This window comes from Megalobrama amblycephala, linkage group LG17 (assembly GCF_018812025.1).
Source record: "Megalobrama amblycephala isolate DHTTF-2021 linkage group LG17, ASM1881202v1, whole genome shotgun sequence".
Classification (NCBI taxonomy): Eukaryota; Metazoa; Chordata; class Actinopteri; order Cypriniformes; family Xenocyprididae; genus Megalobrama; species Megalobrama amblycephala.
In genome coordinates, this window is record NC_063060.1 from 18,985,415 (window position 1) to 19,002,025 (window position 16,611).

General features: G+C 38.4%; 1 protein-coding gene across 2 annotated transcripts in view; it reads right to left on the reverse strand.

The window, feature by feature from the left end:
* Positions 1-7,548: 7,548 nt before the first annotated feature.
* cables1 (Cdk5 and Abl enzyme substrate 1) overlaps positions 7,549-16,611 on the reverse strand; it is a 28,187-nt gene continuing 19,124 nt past the window's right edge. For both annotated transcript variants that reach the window (XM_048162643.1, XM_048162642.1), the window contains 5 exons: positions 14,996-15,149; positions 14,528-14,631; positions 12,134-12,240; positions 10,048-10,255; positions 7,549-9,799 (listed from right to left, as the gene is read on the reverse strand). In XM_048162643.1, the coding sequence (XP_048018600.1) occupies positions 9,659-9,799; positions 10,048-10,255; positions 12,134-12,240; positions 14,528-14,631; positions 14,996-15,149 (714 nt within the window). In that variant the 3' untranslated portion in view covers positions 7,549-9,658. The remainder of the gene's footprint in view (positions 9,800-10,047; positions 10,256-12,133; positions 12,241-14,527; positions 14,632-14,995; positions 15,150-16,611) is intronic.

The window sequence follows — 16,611 nt, forward strand, 5'->3', positions numbered from 1 at the left end:
GTAAACAAACTCTAAAACAGCTAAACTTGAAAACAGTGCGTACCCTGAGATAAAATCGTGCAGTCGCCCCTGACGCTGACGAAGACGTTTGCAAGCTTTGTTTCCTACACTGAACTGAAGGTAAATATCCACTTCATCCAGCGCTGTTATTGTTTTCTGTAAGTATGCCGTTCTTACTTCGGTGTGAGAAAAGTTGTAAACGATTCAGTGCGTGAGTGAACGGTCCGAATCAAACCGAATCATGAACAGTTTGACTAAGAATGATTAATTCTCGACTGGTAGTTTTGATTCTGAACATTGATAGAAAAAAGAAAAGGAAAAAAAAAACATGCTTGCCAAAATCTGCACTGTCAGACAAAGGATTTATCAACTATTTTATACTTTGCCACACCAGGATAGCGAGGCCCTAGGTAGTTGCAGTTTATTCCAATGAAGTACTCGGCAAATGTGTTGTTTTCATTTTAACCGTGCGATGGCGCCAGATATTCTTTGATCAGTAATTACAAACGTAGACATAGGCCTAATGAATCAGTGCCCAACACTATATCCATGCTGACCTACTTCTCACATCTGTGGATACATTACAAATGCATTTATTAACATTTATGTTTTTGTATAGCTTTTATAATGTGTCAGCACAATCCCCCCTACTTGTCTCAACACTAAATTATGTTTACTGTGCACACAGTCCAGGAGAGCATTAAATGGCTTTGGAAAAACAGAATTATGTTAAAACACATTATAATAATACTGATAAAAGAACAGTATTTGAGTAGAAAAGCTATGACAGTGTCTGACCTGAGATGACTGCCACTTAAGAGTTGTTGTTATACTAGCTGCCAATTAATCTTTTAGTAACATGTTTCTTTCTTGCCCCATGTGGTGGAGAGACAATAAAATATTGATTTCCTCTGGTTTAGGCTGGCAGTAAATTTAGGGTTCTCATTTTTTATGTAAGCATTTTGGATCGTCCCTTCTGAGACCCGCACTAGCCAACAGTAGTAGACAGAAAGTGAGGTGTTTAGCTTATGTTTCTGTATTGAAAAATGAAATGAAATCAGTTCACATTACAAAAGTGCTGAGTTTTGTTCAAAAGGGTGTAGGAGTCTTATATCTACCTCCCACTATATGACCTTGGCAATTTTTTGACCTTACAGTTTCAAGCCAGCATTCTTTTTCTTGTCTTTTTTTCCTTTATGCATTCTTGCACTCTTTCCAAAAATGCCTGGAATTATGCTATTAATAAGATTGTAACAAAACCAACATTATTTTGTTCTTCTGCAGTGTATTTGGGCAATGAAATGCACTGTCACTGTGAATTATGCTATTGGTGTTAAAGAAGAACACACAGCTTACGCAATACGGCACCATATTTTGCAAACTTACAATTTTAAGTTTCAGTTCTGTCACAAAGTAACTATAGTTTGAAACAAAGTCAAAATTTAAAAGTCAAACTGAGTCATTCTTTTTTCTTTTTTAAATAATAAAGTGTGAAAGCTACAAATATTAAAATAAAAATCACCCTCTGCTCCTAACCTTCCCAAAATAGTATATAAAAGGCCAGTTTTACCCATAATTATAGGTTTAATCTAGACACTTAAAAAACAGCATTATTTGTACTTGTGCTTTTATCTCTATTTTTAACCAGTGATTCAAAATGTGTTTTCCTTTTCCAGTTCTTAAATTGAATTGAACAGAATTAGGCACTTGTAATGCAGGGCCAGTCGATTTCACAGCGCCATCAATAAATAAGCGTCTGGAATTCAGTGTCTTCTTTTTGCGTCATTGGCTCACAGTTACTGGGGTCATTTGACAGGAGAACAGGCCACGAATGGAGAGAAAGGAACTGGATAGCCATTAACATAGCCATCTCAAGTGCAGGAGCCCAGGATCAGATTCATCGGCCCAACCGCAGTGCTTTTTCGTGAAGCGAGTGTGTGTCGTTTCATTCAGAGCCACCTCTGGCCAAACTTCACAAGGCCACATTCAATTAGGCCCATTGAAAAAGCTTTCAAGCACTTCCTTGTTTACAAACTGCCTTATAAAGACACATGGAGCGGAACCAAGAGGGTAAAACTTAGTCACCGCAGCCAGAGGAAGGAGATAAATTGCCACCTCAGCCAAAATTCCAGCCATTTGAAAAGGAAGTGAAAGGACGCATACCTTGACTATTTACACATATTTCTCCACAATGAGGGTGACCAATGTGTGTCCAGGAAAGATTCTGGAATTTCAAATCAGGAAAGGGCTTTTATTGCAGGCTGAAGGGGGAATTAGTTGGTGAATGGGGTGGGCTAAGCTACGCACATCGTGTCCGCGGTCAGGCCCATGTCTTTGTTTTTATTGCTGCATGAGACTGGTGTGACCGGGCCTTGTTTACCTTGGAACTGTGTCAGAATTCACTCTCCGCTTGAAACCCTTCCTCTCGATTGCATCAGAGCTATGGGAACAACATTTTCAGAGCCCGTCTGATGTTTTGGCTGCTGCTCTGAAATTCTTATTACAAACTATCAGGGACTCGTGTACTGTTGTTTATATGCATTTTTCCAAGAACTGTATTTCAGTTCATATTCTGACAGATACACCACAAATAGCTTTTAGCATTTAATTAGAATAATGTGTAAGTGTGTGTGTGTGTGTGTGTGGAATAATTAAAATGAAATATGCCTGGTCTTTCTAGCATATTTAAATCCTTAAAATCAAAAGACCTTTGACTAATGTACATGGTTTACTTTTTGTTGTAGTCATTTTATGGGCAAAAGGAAAGCTGTCAGCAAACATTTAGTGCTGATGAAATCGGCCCATAACACTGAACAATGGAGTGTTTGCTCACCTGTCAAATAACAGACATAATCTCTGCAATATGTGTCAACATCAGCTGGCCATGTGATAAATAGACATTATATTTTCCTTTCTAGAAAAGAGATATTTAGTGATAACAGTTTGTTTCTTAAGAAAGCAAGTGGAGATTTGTATTAAAGTTTGTGAGTGAATGAGTGCAGATAAAATAGTGAGGATTGTTAATGAAGAAAACAGGAAATGTGAGGTTAAGATTGTTGTATGTTTTATCTATGCCTTTTTTAAACCCTTCAGTTCAACTGATATCACACCAGTCTAAGTTGAACTAACAGATTCAGATGTAGGGCCCTATCCCAAATGGCCCAGTTCATGTGCACTTGCTGTTTTGCAAGATTACAATAGCCACCATCTGTGCATGTCACAAGCATCGCCTTGGCCCGTCGATGTGAACTTATGCTGAGCCTAAATTAAGGTGAGCTTTGCAGCAGACTTCTACCTGACAGATAAAGGCCCTGTACCAAATGGCACCGTAAACACTTGTGGTATTCCTACAAGTCCACACTTTGGTGACATAATGCCACTTTGGCTATCGAGAAGAAATCTGCTGCAGTGCTCGCACCAAGTGCGCATCAAGGATGCATATCAACTGCAAATGGGGTGCTCGTGAACACTGAAAACTAAAATTACAAATGGGACACCCTACGTTCTCGTGGACTTCACGATCACGTGCACATGGTGGCCATTGTAAGTTCACAAGACTGTAAGAGCATATGAAGTGTGCCATTTGGGACAGGGCCAAAGTGGCATTGAATCATGTGGACTTGGAGAAAGACCACAAAGGCTTTGGTCCTGTCCCAAATGGCACTCTAATCTCTCATTGTCTTCCTCCAAATCCACATACATAAGGCTGCTTTGACTGTCGGGTTCAAGACACACAACGGCCGCAAAGTGCACACTACTGAGCACCCTTTTGAAACCCAAAATGACAAATAGGACACGCTAATAGCAAGGGTTTCCAACCCTACTCTTGGACACCTACTGTCTTGCCGAGTCCTGCAGTTCCAACCCCAGTCAAAGACCCCTGACCAAGCTAATCACAGTCTTCAGAGTTACTTGAAAATCACAAGCAGGTGTGTTGAAGCAGGGTTGGGATTGAAGTCTGCCGAAGGGTAGCTCTCCAGGAGCATGGCTAACGTCTTCATGGACACATGCATGCAACAGCCATTGTAAGTCTGCAAGACTGCAAGTGCACATGAAATGTGCCATTTGGTACAGGGTCTAGCTCGGCTTCATCCAGCATGTATACAGGTTAAATCTGTCAACAATTGTCCTTGGCACTGGCTGGCATTGTGTGGCCTACAAATGACACACAACGTGTATTTAATCCTTCTATTATTTAATTGCGTATACCAGGGGTGTCAAATCCTACTGAAGGGCCACTATCCTACAGAGTTTAGCTTTAATCCTAATTAAACACCAGAACCAGCTGATCAAGGTCTTCAGGATTACTAGAAACTTCCAGGCAAGTGTTTTGGGGCAGGTTGCTGCTACTCTGCAGTACATTGAGCCTCCAGGAGCAAGATTGGACTCCCTGGACTTTGCGAAAACCCGCTATTGCTCGATTAGAATGTGTAAATGTGCGTCCTAAGTCCAAAGCATACTTTGTCTGTGTTCCGCTCTGTCTTGCGTACAGTGTCTGATGTAATTTTCAGCATCAGCTCAGTCTTTAATTGGTAATATACTTTGTTAGGTCAACTTTAGTCGTAGCAACAGATTCAAGAGAATAGTGCTGATCAAGTTAAACTTGGTTAAACTTTTGACAGGTGTTTAGTTATGCCTGAATAACAACACTCTACAGCACAAACTTTTGAAGGTGATCTCTCCATTGAGTTCTCAGGGTTTGTTACTTCAACATTAACATATGTAATGGGACCACACACTTGCAATGCATTGGCCTAGTATTCATGCTTGCAGTCGTGTTTTATTTTAGCCTGAGTGTGAGATGTGTTACTGTCGAGTTGCCTGTGTTCATCTAGGAGTTCATAGATGAACTGGACCATCATGTGCATGGATAAATGGGAAGGAGTAGCGAATCAACCCAGAATAACCAGTACATTTACCTGACTCAGGTGTATGGTTTGATGGAGGATTGAAAGTAGCATTAGGTAATGCCATTGGCATTTTCGTGAACTTGATTCTTGCAGTTACTGGTTGCCAGTGCACTGCAGATGAGGTGTAACATTTGCAGTGGGCAAACGCAAGTAGTGCAGCATTGTTATAGTTACTCAAAGGGAATGTGGCGGATACACGTGAAGAGGGAATAGAGCTCGTTCAGAAGGTCAGTTGAGGAATAGACTGTATCTCCTTACATTGTGGAGTGTGAGTTAGCATATCTGAAAACTTTGGAGTTAGAATGCACTAAGTCTCACTGAGAAAGTGGAGTTAAGGTATCTGATATTTTAGAGTAAATTAAGTGAAAACATGTAAAGTAGTGGAACATTCTTCTGAAGTTAGAAGCATTGACAAAAATTAACATTCGACAAGGATCAAATGAGTAAAAATTAGCTTTAGTATGTAAATTTGGTTTATATTAAAGAAAACATCAGTTGTGACTAAAGACCTTTACATGAAAAATTGCTTGTGATGTTCCTCATTTATAAGTTGCTTTGGATAAACACAACTGCTAAATAACAATTGTAAATGTTATTAAAATAATGCAAAATACAATTTTATGGCCAGTAAATTTTAATCAGCAGTCAAAGAGCTAATCATGGTCCCTGTTAGGAGGGAGGAAGAGGAGCTGGTGGGTAAGACATTGTGGTATTACGTAAGATAAACAGTAAGATAATGAGACTATAGTGTGTTGTAAACAGACGCTTGAGTGTTGCAGAGGGACAGAGAGAAAGGACTGAAAGATGTGAGATGATGTAAACTGTGTCGGTATGAATGTTGAAATTGCCAGGTTATTAAGGTTAGGTTGATGAAATGTTTCTGAAGTTCTGCTTTTTTCCCCCCAATACTTTTTCAAAAAGTACAGAATGGAGATACACAGCAAAAAGTTCCTGTTTAACGAAAATGAACCCTGCACCACTTTTTTATGGTTTAAGGCCTATCTACAGGTGCTGGTCATATAATTAGAATATCGTGAAAAAGTTCATTTTTTTTTATTGTAAATTATTTTAAAAAATGAAACTTTAATATATTCTAGATTCCCTACATGTAAAGTAAAACATTTCAAAAGTTTTTTTTTTTTTTTTTTTTTTTTTAATTTTGATGATTAGAGCATACAGCTCATGAAAGTCCAAAATCCATTATCTCAAAATATTAGAATATTTACTAAGATCAATCAAAAAATGGATTTTCAAAACAGAAAAGTTCAAGTTCTTTAAAGTATGTTCATTTGTGCACTCAATACTTGGTCGGCAGCACATATTACAGCAAATGACTTGCTCCTAGCACAAATTACAGCATCAGTGAAGTGTGGCATGGAAGTGATCAACCTGTGCCACTGCTGAGGCACTATTGAGCCTTCAGATCATCTGTATATTGTTGGATCGACTGTTTCTCATCTTTCTCTTGAAAATATCCCATAGATTCAGGGGTCAGGCATGTTGGCTGGTCAATAAAACACAGTAATATCATGGTCAGCAAACCACTTGGAAGTGTTTTTTGCACTGTGGGCAGGTGCTAAAGTCCTGCTGGAAAAGGAAATCAGCATCTCCATAAAGCTTGTCAGCAGATGGAAGCATAAAGTGCTCCAAAATCTCCTGGAAGATGGCTGCATTGACTTTGCACTTGATAAAACACAATGGACCAACACCAGCAGATGTCATGGCCCCCCAAATCATTACTAACTTCAGAAACTTCACACTAGACTTCAAGCAGCTTGGATTCTGTGCCTCTCCAGTCTTCCTTCAGACTCTGGGACCATGATTTCAACATGAAATGCAAAATTTACTTTTATCTGAAAAGAGGACTTTCGACCACTGTTCACTGTCCAGTTCTTTTTCTCCTTAGCCCAGGTAAGATGCTTTTGACATTGTTTCTGTTTCAGAAGTGGCTTGGTAGTCCTTTTCCTGAAGATTTCTGAGTGTGGTGACTCTTGATGCGCTGACTCCGGCTTCATTTGACTCATTGTGAAGCTCTCCCAAGTGTTTGAATCGGCTTTACTTGACCGTATTCTCAAGCTTGTGGTCATCCCTGTTGCTTGTGCACCTTTGCCTACCCAATTTCTTCCTTCTAGTCAACTTTGCATTTAATATGCTTTGATACATCACTCTGTAAACAGCCACCACATTCAGTAATGACCATCTGTGACTTACTCTCTTTGTGGAGGGTGTCAATGATTGTCTCCTGGACTATTGCTAAGTCAGCAGTCTTCCCCATTAGTTTGGTTTCAAAGAACAAGAGATACCCGGAATTTATACTGTAGGGATAGTCAATTAATGAAACTCAAATGTAAATATTTTAATATTTTGAGATACTGGATTTTGGACTTTCATGAGCTGTACGCTCTAAAAATAAAGTGACAGTTGTAAAAAGTGTCTTGTAGTGACAGTTAAAGGGTCAAAGGCTACATACATGTAATGTGACATTTTTGTGTTTCTTTTTAAGCAGGTTAAGCAGGTTTAAATATTTAAAATGACAGAATGGTCTAACTGAGCACTTAAGAAGGTTACAGCAATATATTGTTATATTGGATCATTCTTCAGAACTTGCATAAAATAAAACATCTGAAAGCAACAAAAATTCCTCAAAATTTAGCTTTTTATTGAACAAGCAAAGCAGCATATTTACACAAATGTATCTGCATTGTACAAATGTTTCATCGGTTGTAGGCATCCATCCCAGTCACTTGCTAACAATCCTAAAGTGCATTTCACAAGGCCAAATTTTGTTCTTTCTTTTATAACTCTTCACATTCTAGGCATTATTCATTTTAGAATTAAGTGGTTAAATGCAAGTTACTGTTCTAAAAGTGTTTAATTCCTTCTGCTATTAGATACTCAACTCAAATTATTTTATTTTGCATCAATCTCGAACTGTTGTTTATAACTGATTTATGGAACTGCGTAGTGCATAGTGAACATAATAAACATACAGGATTATGAATGTAGTAACACAAACTGTGCGCTGAGAGATAAAATTCAGCTTACACACAATTCTGTACCACCAACGGTGATAACCAATATCTGGTTCAGAGGAAATGGATTCAAAATAATCATCAAATCAATCATTTTTAAAAAGTAGCGTTTACAAGTCAAACGCAAGTTTAACACTGCTTTGGTGTACATGCATTAGTCAACACCGTAGCATATTAGTCATACAGATTTCATTCCTGCCACTGCTAGGCCTAGTCAGGCCAAACAGTTAGCATTGATTATCAGCGGTATGACCTGATGTTGCTTCATACAGTGTAGCACTACAAATGTGCTCAGAATACACTCTAACATAGAGCACGGACACAGTAACCATAAGTGCAGCAAGCCACACCACTAAACTGTCAAAGTCAATGCACAATGGTAGAAAAATCGACAGGGGTACGTAAATGTACCCCTTAAGAACTGTAGAAAAGTCCCACTGGAGATACCACTGCAACATATTTTTGCTTGGCGGTAACACGAATCGAGGGAATGCTGGCTGAAATGAATTTAAATGAGAAATGAGATGACCCCTCTACCTAGAGCTTCTGCAGATGCCAAAAAGGTCTGCCATACACAAAACCTGAAAAGTGCACTTGTAGTACATAAGGAAACATCAGCGAAGAACAGTCACATACTTGCGCGAGTTCAGGATCATTCGACTTTTTTTTTTTTTTTTTTTAAGGCTTTCAAACAAGAACGATTGAGTGCAGTGAAACTAGTTAGATTTGGCAGAGTGTCAAACTTTGGGATTAAGGAAGATGTGAAGAATGGAAAAATACAGGAATACTGTAATCTGTGGAAAGAATGCAAAAATCAAACAGTCCAATCTTGTTCCGCATTAAAAAAAATTACAGTTCTTGTGAATAGTTCATCCAAAAATGAAATTTCTGTCATCATTTACTCAACCTCAACTTGTTTTACTCAATGTCATTCCAGCCAGTATGCAGTTCTTATTTACATGAAACACAACAAAGGATTCAAAGTTTTTTCAGTAGAGATTTTCAGCAAATAACAAATAAAGGGACAGTTCACCCAAAAATGCTCACCCTCATGTAATTCCAAACCTGTATGACTTTCCTTCCTCTTTGGAATGCAAAAGTTGATAGTTTGAAAAATGTCTTCTGTCATAAGTCATACAGGTTTAGAATAGTTTTCATTTTTGGGTGAACCATCGCTTTGAAATTTCAGTATTCTCACAAAAAATTATTGTATGGCTTCAGAAGGCTTGGAACATAGGGCACAAGATGAATGGACCAATTTCATGGTGTTTTTTTTTTTTTTTGGAGCTTGTAATGGAGCTTGTAACTCATTGCATGGAAAAGAACAACATAAAGCTTCTTAAAAAGTTCTGCTTTTGTGTTTCATGGAAAAAAACAACAGCATACTAGTGTAGAATAACGGGGGTGAGCAAATGATGACAATTTTCACTATTCCTTTTAACACTTGAGCTTTAACACCTGTAAGTTGGAAAATAAATGAACACTTAAAATGTCTTAAGTGAATGGCGAAATCAACAGTCTAGGAAAAGCTATTCCCTTTAGAAAGTAGCTTCTTAGAGTGAAAAAAGTTTGATATGGAGTTGTCACTTTGGCTGAAAAGAGAACAGTGGAATAGTGTCTTCTTTCCAACATCTGGAGATGATAGTGGACGTTGGCGATGTGCATAGGGGTGAGAAGATCAGGAGAGAAAGAGGGCTCCCCTGATGGGGGCTGTCGCTAGGAGTTTTGCAGGAGGCGTCTATAATGGGGCATGACCTCGTGCTCAGGGAGATGCAGGTTGAACTCTAGGGCCACCAGAACAGGGAACTCAAAGGCGATCAGCTCTCGACGGTTCACCCTAAACCTCTCCTCCAGTTTCTAGGCAGAAAGAGATCCGGGGTTCTCATTATGTAACAGCAATTGGAGACAATTGTTACACAACATGGAAACATCCAAAAATACACAGTAATTCCATTTTTAATCCCAAAGGCCTGTTATTCACTAAGAGACAAACAATCAAAGTCAAGGAATGTTGAGTTAATAACATCTGTTGAGTAGCTATGGCTGCAAGCCCTCAATTCTTCAAGTAATGAGCTAAAAGAGTCAATAGCCAAAAATAAACTCACGTCAATCAGGTGTTTGACTTCGTGTTTCTTTAGATCTCCTCCTATCTTTGCTGCGAGCAGGACACAGGCACCGGCGCAGAGTTTTCGGTTCTGTTTGTTGAGTTTACCCTGGAGCACCAGCTTCTCAAAGTAAACGAAGGCCATGGCCACCGTGGACTCCTCATAGCTGCACTCATCCTGAGCTAGTTTACGGATCTCTCGCTTCAGGCTAAAACACGAAACAAAAGGCCACACGCTCGTCAGCACTCAAGTTACTCAGATGTTATATGATAATGCAAGTACTTTTACAATACTTTAAATACTGTGATACTTTGAAAGGCTTGTCTGTAGTTCCTGTACAAAAGAACAGTGAATGAATAAGAAACAATTTGCTGTACCCTTGATATCTCCCAATTCAAAGGTCTTCAACTCTGCTCCTGGAGGCCATCCTGCAGAGTTTAGCTTCAACCCTAATCAAACATACCTGAAGCAGCTAATCAAGCTCATCAAGATCACTTCAAAACACACAGGAAGGTGAGCTAAAGCAGGTTGAAAATAAACTTTGCAGGACAGTGGGTCCCCAGAAGCAGGGTTAAAGACCTCTGTCCCAATTCATTCTACACTTTCTGCTTAGCAGCCCATCAGAAACAAAGAGATGTTTTATAAAACAACAATCTGCTTTGTTAAAGTTTTTTTCTGGCAATTTTTGGACTTTGTGCTTTCACACTTGCAGCATGTGTATAATAATTTAGCCATTTTTTTGGTTTGCTTCCAACCTTTCCTGAACTCTGAAAAGAATTAAGACTTGTGTTAAGGATTAAATCGTGATTGAATAACTGAATCATTTCATTTCTTCACTGCTTTCCAAGGATTAGCAATATGATGTCAGAAACAAGATTTGGTAAAGTTCCAGATACTGTAGAACATGTATAAATGATGTGATGTTTGTGATCTGCTCCATCGTTTTGAATAATTCTGATCCAGAAATACATTGTGTTTTATTCTACACCAAAGCACTTCTGAGATATATAAATACTGGCTGTCATAACTTGTTTTTGAGAAAATGGATTTGAACGACTCAATCATTATTTGACAAGTCTATTTAAACATTAAATACTTATAAATATACTACTGATGACTAAAAATAAACCACATTAAATGCAACAAAACAACATTTATTGTTTGAATTTCTAGATATAATAATAATTTGAAAGCTGATATTTGAAAAATGTTGGCTTAAAAACCATGTTTCTTCATAAATGGCTATTTGTGACCACCAGCTCAAAATGACAGTGCATGTTAAATTATTAACCAGATAAAAAATATAAATGTTATTTGCCTGTATGATGAGAAGTCCAGTGCAAATTGCTGAGTATTGCCTTTCATTCACTTAAGTTAATGGTGTTTGTGGTCACAGTTTCATTTGCCGATCCTTTATGTGGGATACAACTGACCAATACTGAGTAGCCTACATCTTGATATATGTTTCCTAAAAGTTTCGTACCTACAGCACACGTTACAGATATTGATGCAGAAGTGCGGATTCGGCTACTTCGGCTGTGCATCTTGCGTCATCAACCGGGAACTAAAGTTTGTTTAGTTCGATTAGTGAACAGTGATCAGTACAATTAGTGAACCGGCTTGACTGGTTACTTCCTGAGAACCAGCTCAAAATAACAATTCGTTCAAGAATCAGATATCACTATTTGGCTGTGAAAAACTTGCTGTCAAGATGCAAGGGGTTTGTGGCTGGTTTTCAGCATGAAATAGTGTGGTTGCTAGGATGTTGTGAACGGTCGCTAGGACATTGCTTGGTGGACGCTACATTCTAGGGTGTTCTTAGAGTTTACTCGGCCCAACTATGTATTTGGTCTCTAGATATGACTTGTGTTCTTCTTTCAGTGTCTACGGAATTTGTTATGATAGTATAATTGTCCAACAGATGAAAGCAACAGCTCAGTTCTTCTTTACAAATCCCATGTTTTGATCCATCATTTGTGCACATCATTGTAAAAGTTCGGCAAATACAGTAGGCTGTTTTAACAACAATACAAGCTTTACAATCAATTATCAGAAGAATGACAAGACTGGATACCAACTTCCTTACCTTCTGATCTTGCTCAGTGTTAGACGAATGTGAGGGAACTTCTCCTTAAAAGTCTCATTCATGTCCTTCTTCAGGTCAGAGGGTTTGACATACTCAATGACTGTGGTCTGTAAAGAAGTGTGGATATTCATTGAGACTGGCTGTCAAAGACACATACACCTATCAGGCATAACATTATGACCACCTTCCTAATATTGTATTAGTCCCCATTTTGCTGCCAAAACAACAACTTCATTAGACCCCTGAAGATGTGCTGTGGTATCTGGCACCAAGCAGCAGATCCTTTAAGTCCTGTAAGTTGCGAGGTAGGGCCTCCATGGATCTGACTTGTTTGTTCAGCACATCCCACAGATGCTCGATTGGATTGAGATCTGGGGAATCTGGAGGCCAAGTCAACACCTCAAACTCATTGTTGTGCTTCTCAAACCATTCCTGAACCATTTTTGCTTTGCGGCAGGGTGCATTATCCTGCTGAAAGAGGCCACAGCCACCAGGGAATACTGTTTCCATGAAAGGGTGTACATGGTCTGCAACAATGCTTAGGTAGGTGGTACATGTCAAAGTAACATCCACATGGATGGCAGAACCCAAGGTTTCCCAGCAGAAAATTGCCCAAAGCATCACACTGCTTCTGCCGGCTTGCATTCTTCCCATAGTGCATCCTGGTGCCATGTGTTCCCCAGGAAAGCGGCACACACACACCTTGCCATCCATGTGAGAAAACGTGATTCATCAGACCAGGCCACCTTCTTCCATTGCTCCGTGGTCCAGTTTTGATGCTTACATGCCCACTGTTGCCACTTTTGGCAGTGGACAGGGGTCAGCATGGGCACCCTGACTGGTCTGCGGTTATGCAGCCCCCAACAAACTACAATGCACTGTGTATTCTGACACCTATCTATCAGAACCACCATTAACTTCTTCAGCAATTTGAGCTACAGTAGCTCGTCTGTTGGATCGGACAACACGGGCCAGCCTTCGCTCCCCACGTGCATCAATGAGCCTTGGTTGCCGGTTCGGCACTGTTCCTTCCTTGGACCACTTTTGATAGATACTGACCACTGCAGAACAGGAACACCCCACAAAAGCTGCAGTTTTAGATATACTCTGACCCAGTCGTCTAGCCATCACAATTTGGCCCTTGTCAAACTCGCTCAAATCCTTACGCTTGCCCATTTTTCCTGCTTCTAACACATCAACTTTGAGGACAAAATGTTCACTTGCTGCCTAATATATCCCACCCACTAAGAGGTGCCGTGATGAAGAGATAATCAGTGTTATTCACTTCACCTGTCAGTGGTCATGATGTTATGCCTGATCGGTTTATGAGTACACGCATATCACATGGGTGAAAGAGCCACAGTCTCCACTAGGTCATTGAAACATGGTTTTGTTCTATAAACGGCTTGCAGATTCAAGATGAGGGATTTTCTTGCATGCTCAATCCTGCTCACAGAGTTACAGTTTAATGCTTATAATATCTATACTTTAATGCATGTTTATTGTTGTATGCACTTATGAGATGATAATAATGTAAATGTCTGGGGTTAGGGTTCTTTTATCCTTAAATAATGTGCATAGGAACTGCAAGGCAATTCCTTTATACATTCTTGCTGGAAACTTTCCTTCATAGAACACAATAGCAATTGTTACGAGAATTAAATAACCAATAGAAGGAAGAGGAAGGCTGTCTCCTGGACTGTTTTTGAGTTCAAGTATGTGTCTACTATACAATACAATAACACAAACAGAGCTGAATAGGAAATGAACAGAGAGTCTTCTGTTACGTAAACATGATAAAATCACTTTCAGCCAGTAGCTGCTATTTGAAAAAAACAATTACAGTTGCCAACAACATAAAAAAAGAGCATACAAAAAGGAAAAAGAAAAAATTAATAAAGACGAGCCTGGTGAGCTGGTGCCCATATTCATATCCAGTGTTTAGAAGAAAGAACTATTTTTCTGCTGCACAAAGTTCATTACTAATTAACTGACAACTAGGCATTGAAGTTCACACTGTAAATGTGCCTGTAATGGTAAACAATAAATATATAAACAATTTTATATATATATATATATATATATATATATATATATATATATATATATATATATATATATATATATATATATTGGCTTTTTTTTTTTTAAATGGAAAAATATATAGATATTTTTTTATACAAAATAAAATAAATAAATAAATATTTTACTTTTATTTTTTAATATAAAAATATTTTTTTATTATATTTAAATATTACTTTTATTTTAGAAAAGGGAATACTCATATATAGGGGCATCAAACATTTTGGTTATAAAACAGCAATTTTCCACTAAATACAAACAGATTTGGAACAAATCACATATGAATCGGTCAAGTGCAACGTGATAACTCACCATGTACGAGGGAAAGATAAGCACTCTTTTGTGCTTTCCACATGGCCATTGCGGGTCATCCAGAAGATTTGGGTCGTACTCCCTTAAATCTCCCAGTTCATTCCCTATGAGAAAAGAGAGGGCATATAAACAGACTATACATCTCCTGAGATTTCTAAATAGTCTAAACAAGTACACTAGTTAGTTATGTAGCCAAATACATTTAGAGTAGCAAAGTTTCTGATACACACTGAGACAAGCGTATGAACCGAGGATGACTATTTTGGTAGGGCACTCAACAATATGGTAAGTATTTTGTTTTAATCAAGAAGTTCATGACCTTGCTCAAGCCAGCAAAATATATAATACATTATTAAACTGAGGTTTTACCAAAATGCTCATTAAACTGAACAAGCAGCCCCTTGTCAGAACATATTAGGAAGATTGAGGGAAAATGAAAGAGCCATGACAAGTTGTTGGCACACACACCTGTATCAAGGCTACTCTGGTTACTGTTGGCACGTGCCAGGCTGAGGCTGCGGTGGCTGGCATTGCGAGACTGAGAGAAAGAGGACGTGGAGTCAATGGTGTTTCGACGACCCAGGACATTGGTTGGATACAGGAACTGTGTGTATGACACTGTCTGCAAAGAGATTTACAGAATCTTTGGTCATATACTCATTAAGATTAATAATTAATGATAAAGAATTTATAATTGCCACAAGTGCTTATAAAATGATTATACAAGGAGAAGGGAAGATGAAAACAGATAAATAAAAAAAAAAAAAAAAAAGAAGTAATGTATAGTTAAAGGTACACTATGTAATATTTGGCCATCTAGCGGTTAAATAACAAAACTGCATGCATTTTGTGGTAGAACATTGTTTTGGTTGTGCTTCGCCTCTGCATGACTTGACTGTATGGATGAATATGGTTATCCTACTGCTCATAAAACATTCACTACTAGGCCAAGGAGATATAACCAGTTTAGATGGAAAGGATCTTAGGCTTACTAGTGGAAGACGTTACGGTATACCCATTAATAGACATGGTACTTCCTTGAAAATAAATTCCAGCACAGTGCAACAACAACCATAATGAAATGACCCTTCACAAAAGATAATGCTTTACAATAAACTCTGTTAGAGAGCTACATATGACAATTTATATGTTTAATAAAATACCCTACTCACCTGTTGAGTAAAAAATGCCATCTCCATTTTACAACATTTCAAATCCCTCAGTTCTCGCCATCTCCAAAAAACCAAGGCAATGTTGATTCTTGTTTTATTACGAGCTCTGTCGCATTCTCTTTTTGCCAACAGACTCTCCTGTTTTGTTTGGTGATTTTCCAGAGGTTCAAGATTTAGCTTTCTCGCTCATTGTGACAACTAATATATGCCACTCCCACACCATAAATGCGTCAAAGTAGTTGGAGCAACTTCTCTGTATTTATGGATATAACGAGACACGCACAGGTAAGTGAATGTACGCAATTTCCAGTGAAAACTATACTAAGAGGACTAAAATATAAACACTTATTATAGGCTTACCATAGTGAATCAGGGTAAGACAAAAACAAGTTTTGGAAGACGGACTGATGATGTATGGACTCATTATTTAAATGTTGTTCATTTTTAACAAAAAAAAAAAAGAAAAAAAGTTACATAGTGTACCTTTTAAAGGGATAGTTCACCCAAAAATGAAAATTATCCCATGGTTTACTCCTTTCAGACGAACACAATCAGAGATATTTTTAAAAATATCCTGGCTCTACCAAGCTTTATAATGGTAGTGAACAGGGGGCCTGTTTTGAATCCCAAAAAATGCATCCAGCCATCATAAATATAATCCATATGGCTCCTTAATAAAGGCCTTCTGAAGCAAAGCGATGGGTTTTTGTAAGAAAAATATCCATATTTAAAACTTCCGCCAGACAGCCATACACATACTGAGCAAGTCGACTTGTGCCAAATGAGTAACCCCTGATGCGATGTAAGATGAAGGTTGTAGAAGTATCGCAAACTTAGATGCCTCTCGTGGTTTAAACAAATTTGGCTGGGCAACAAGCTCAAGCTCCTCCTCTCTTATATCAAAATCCTCTG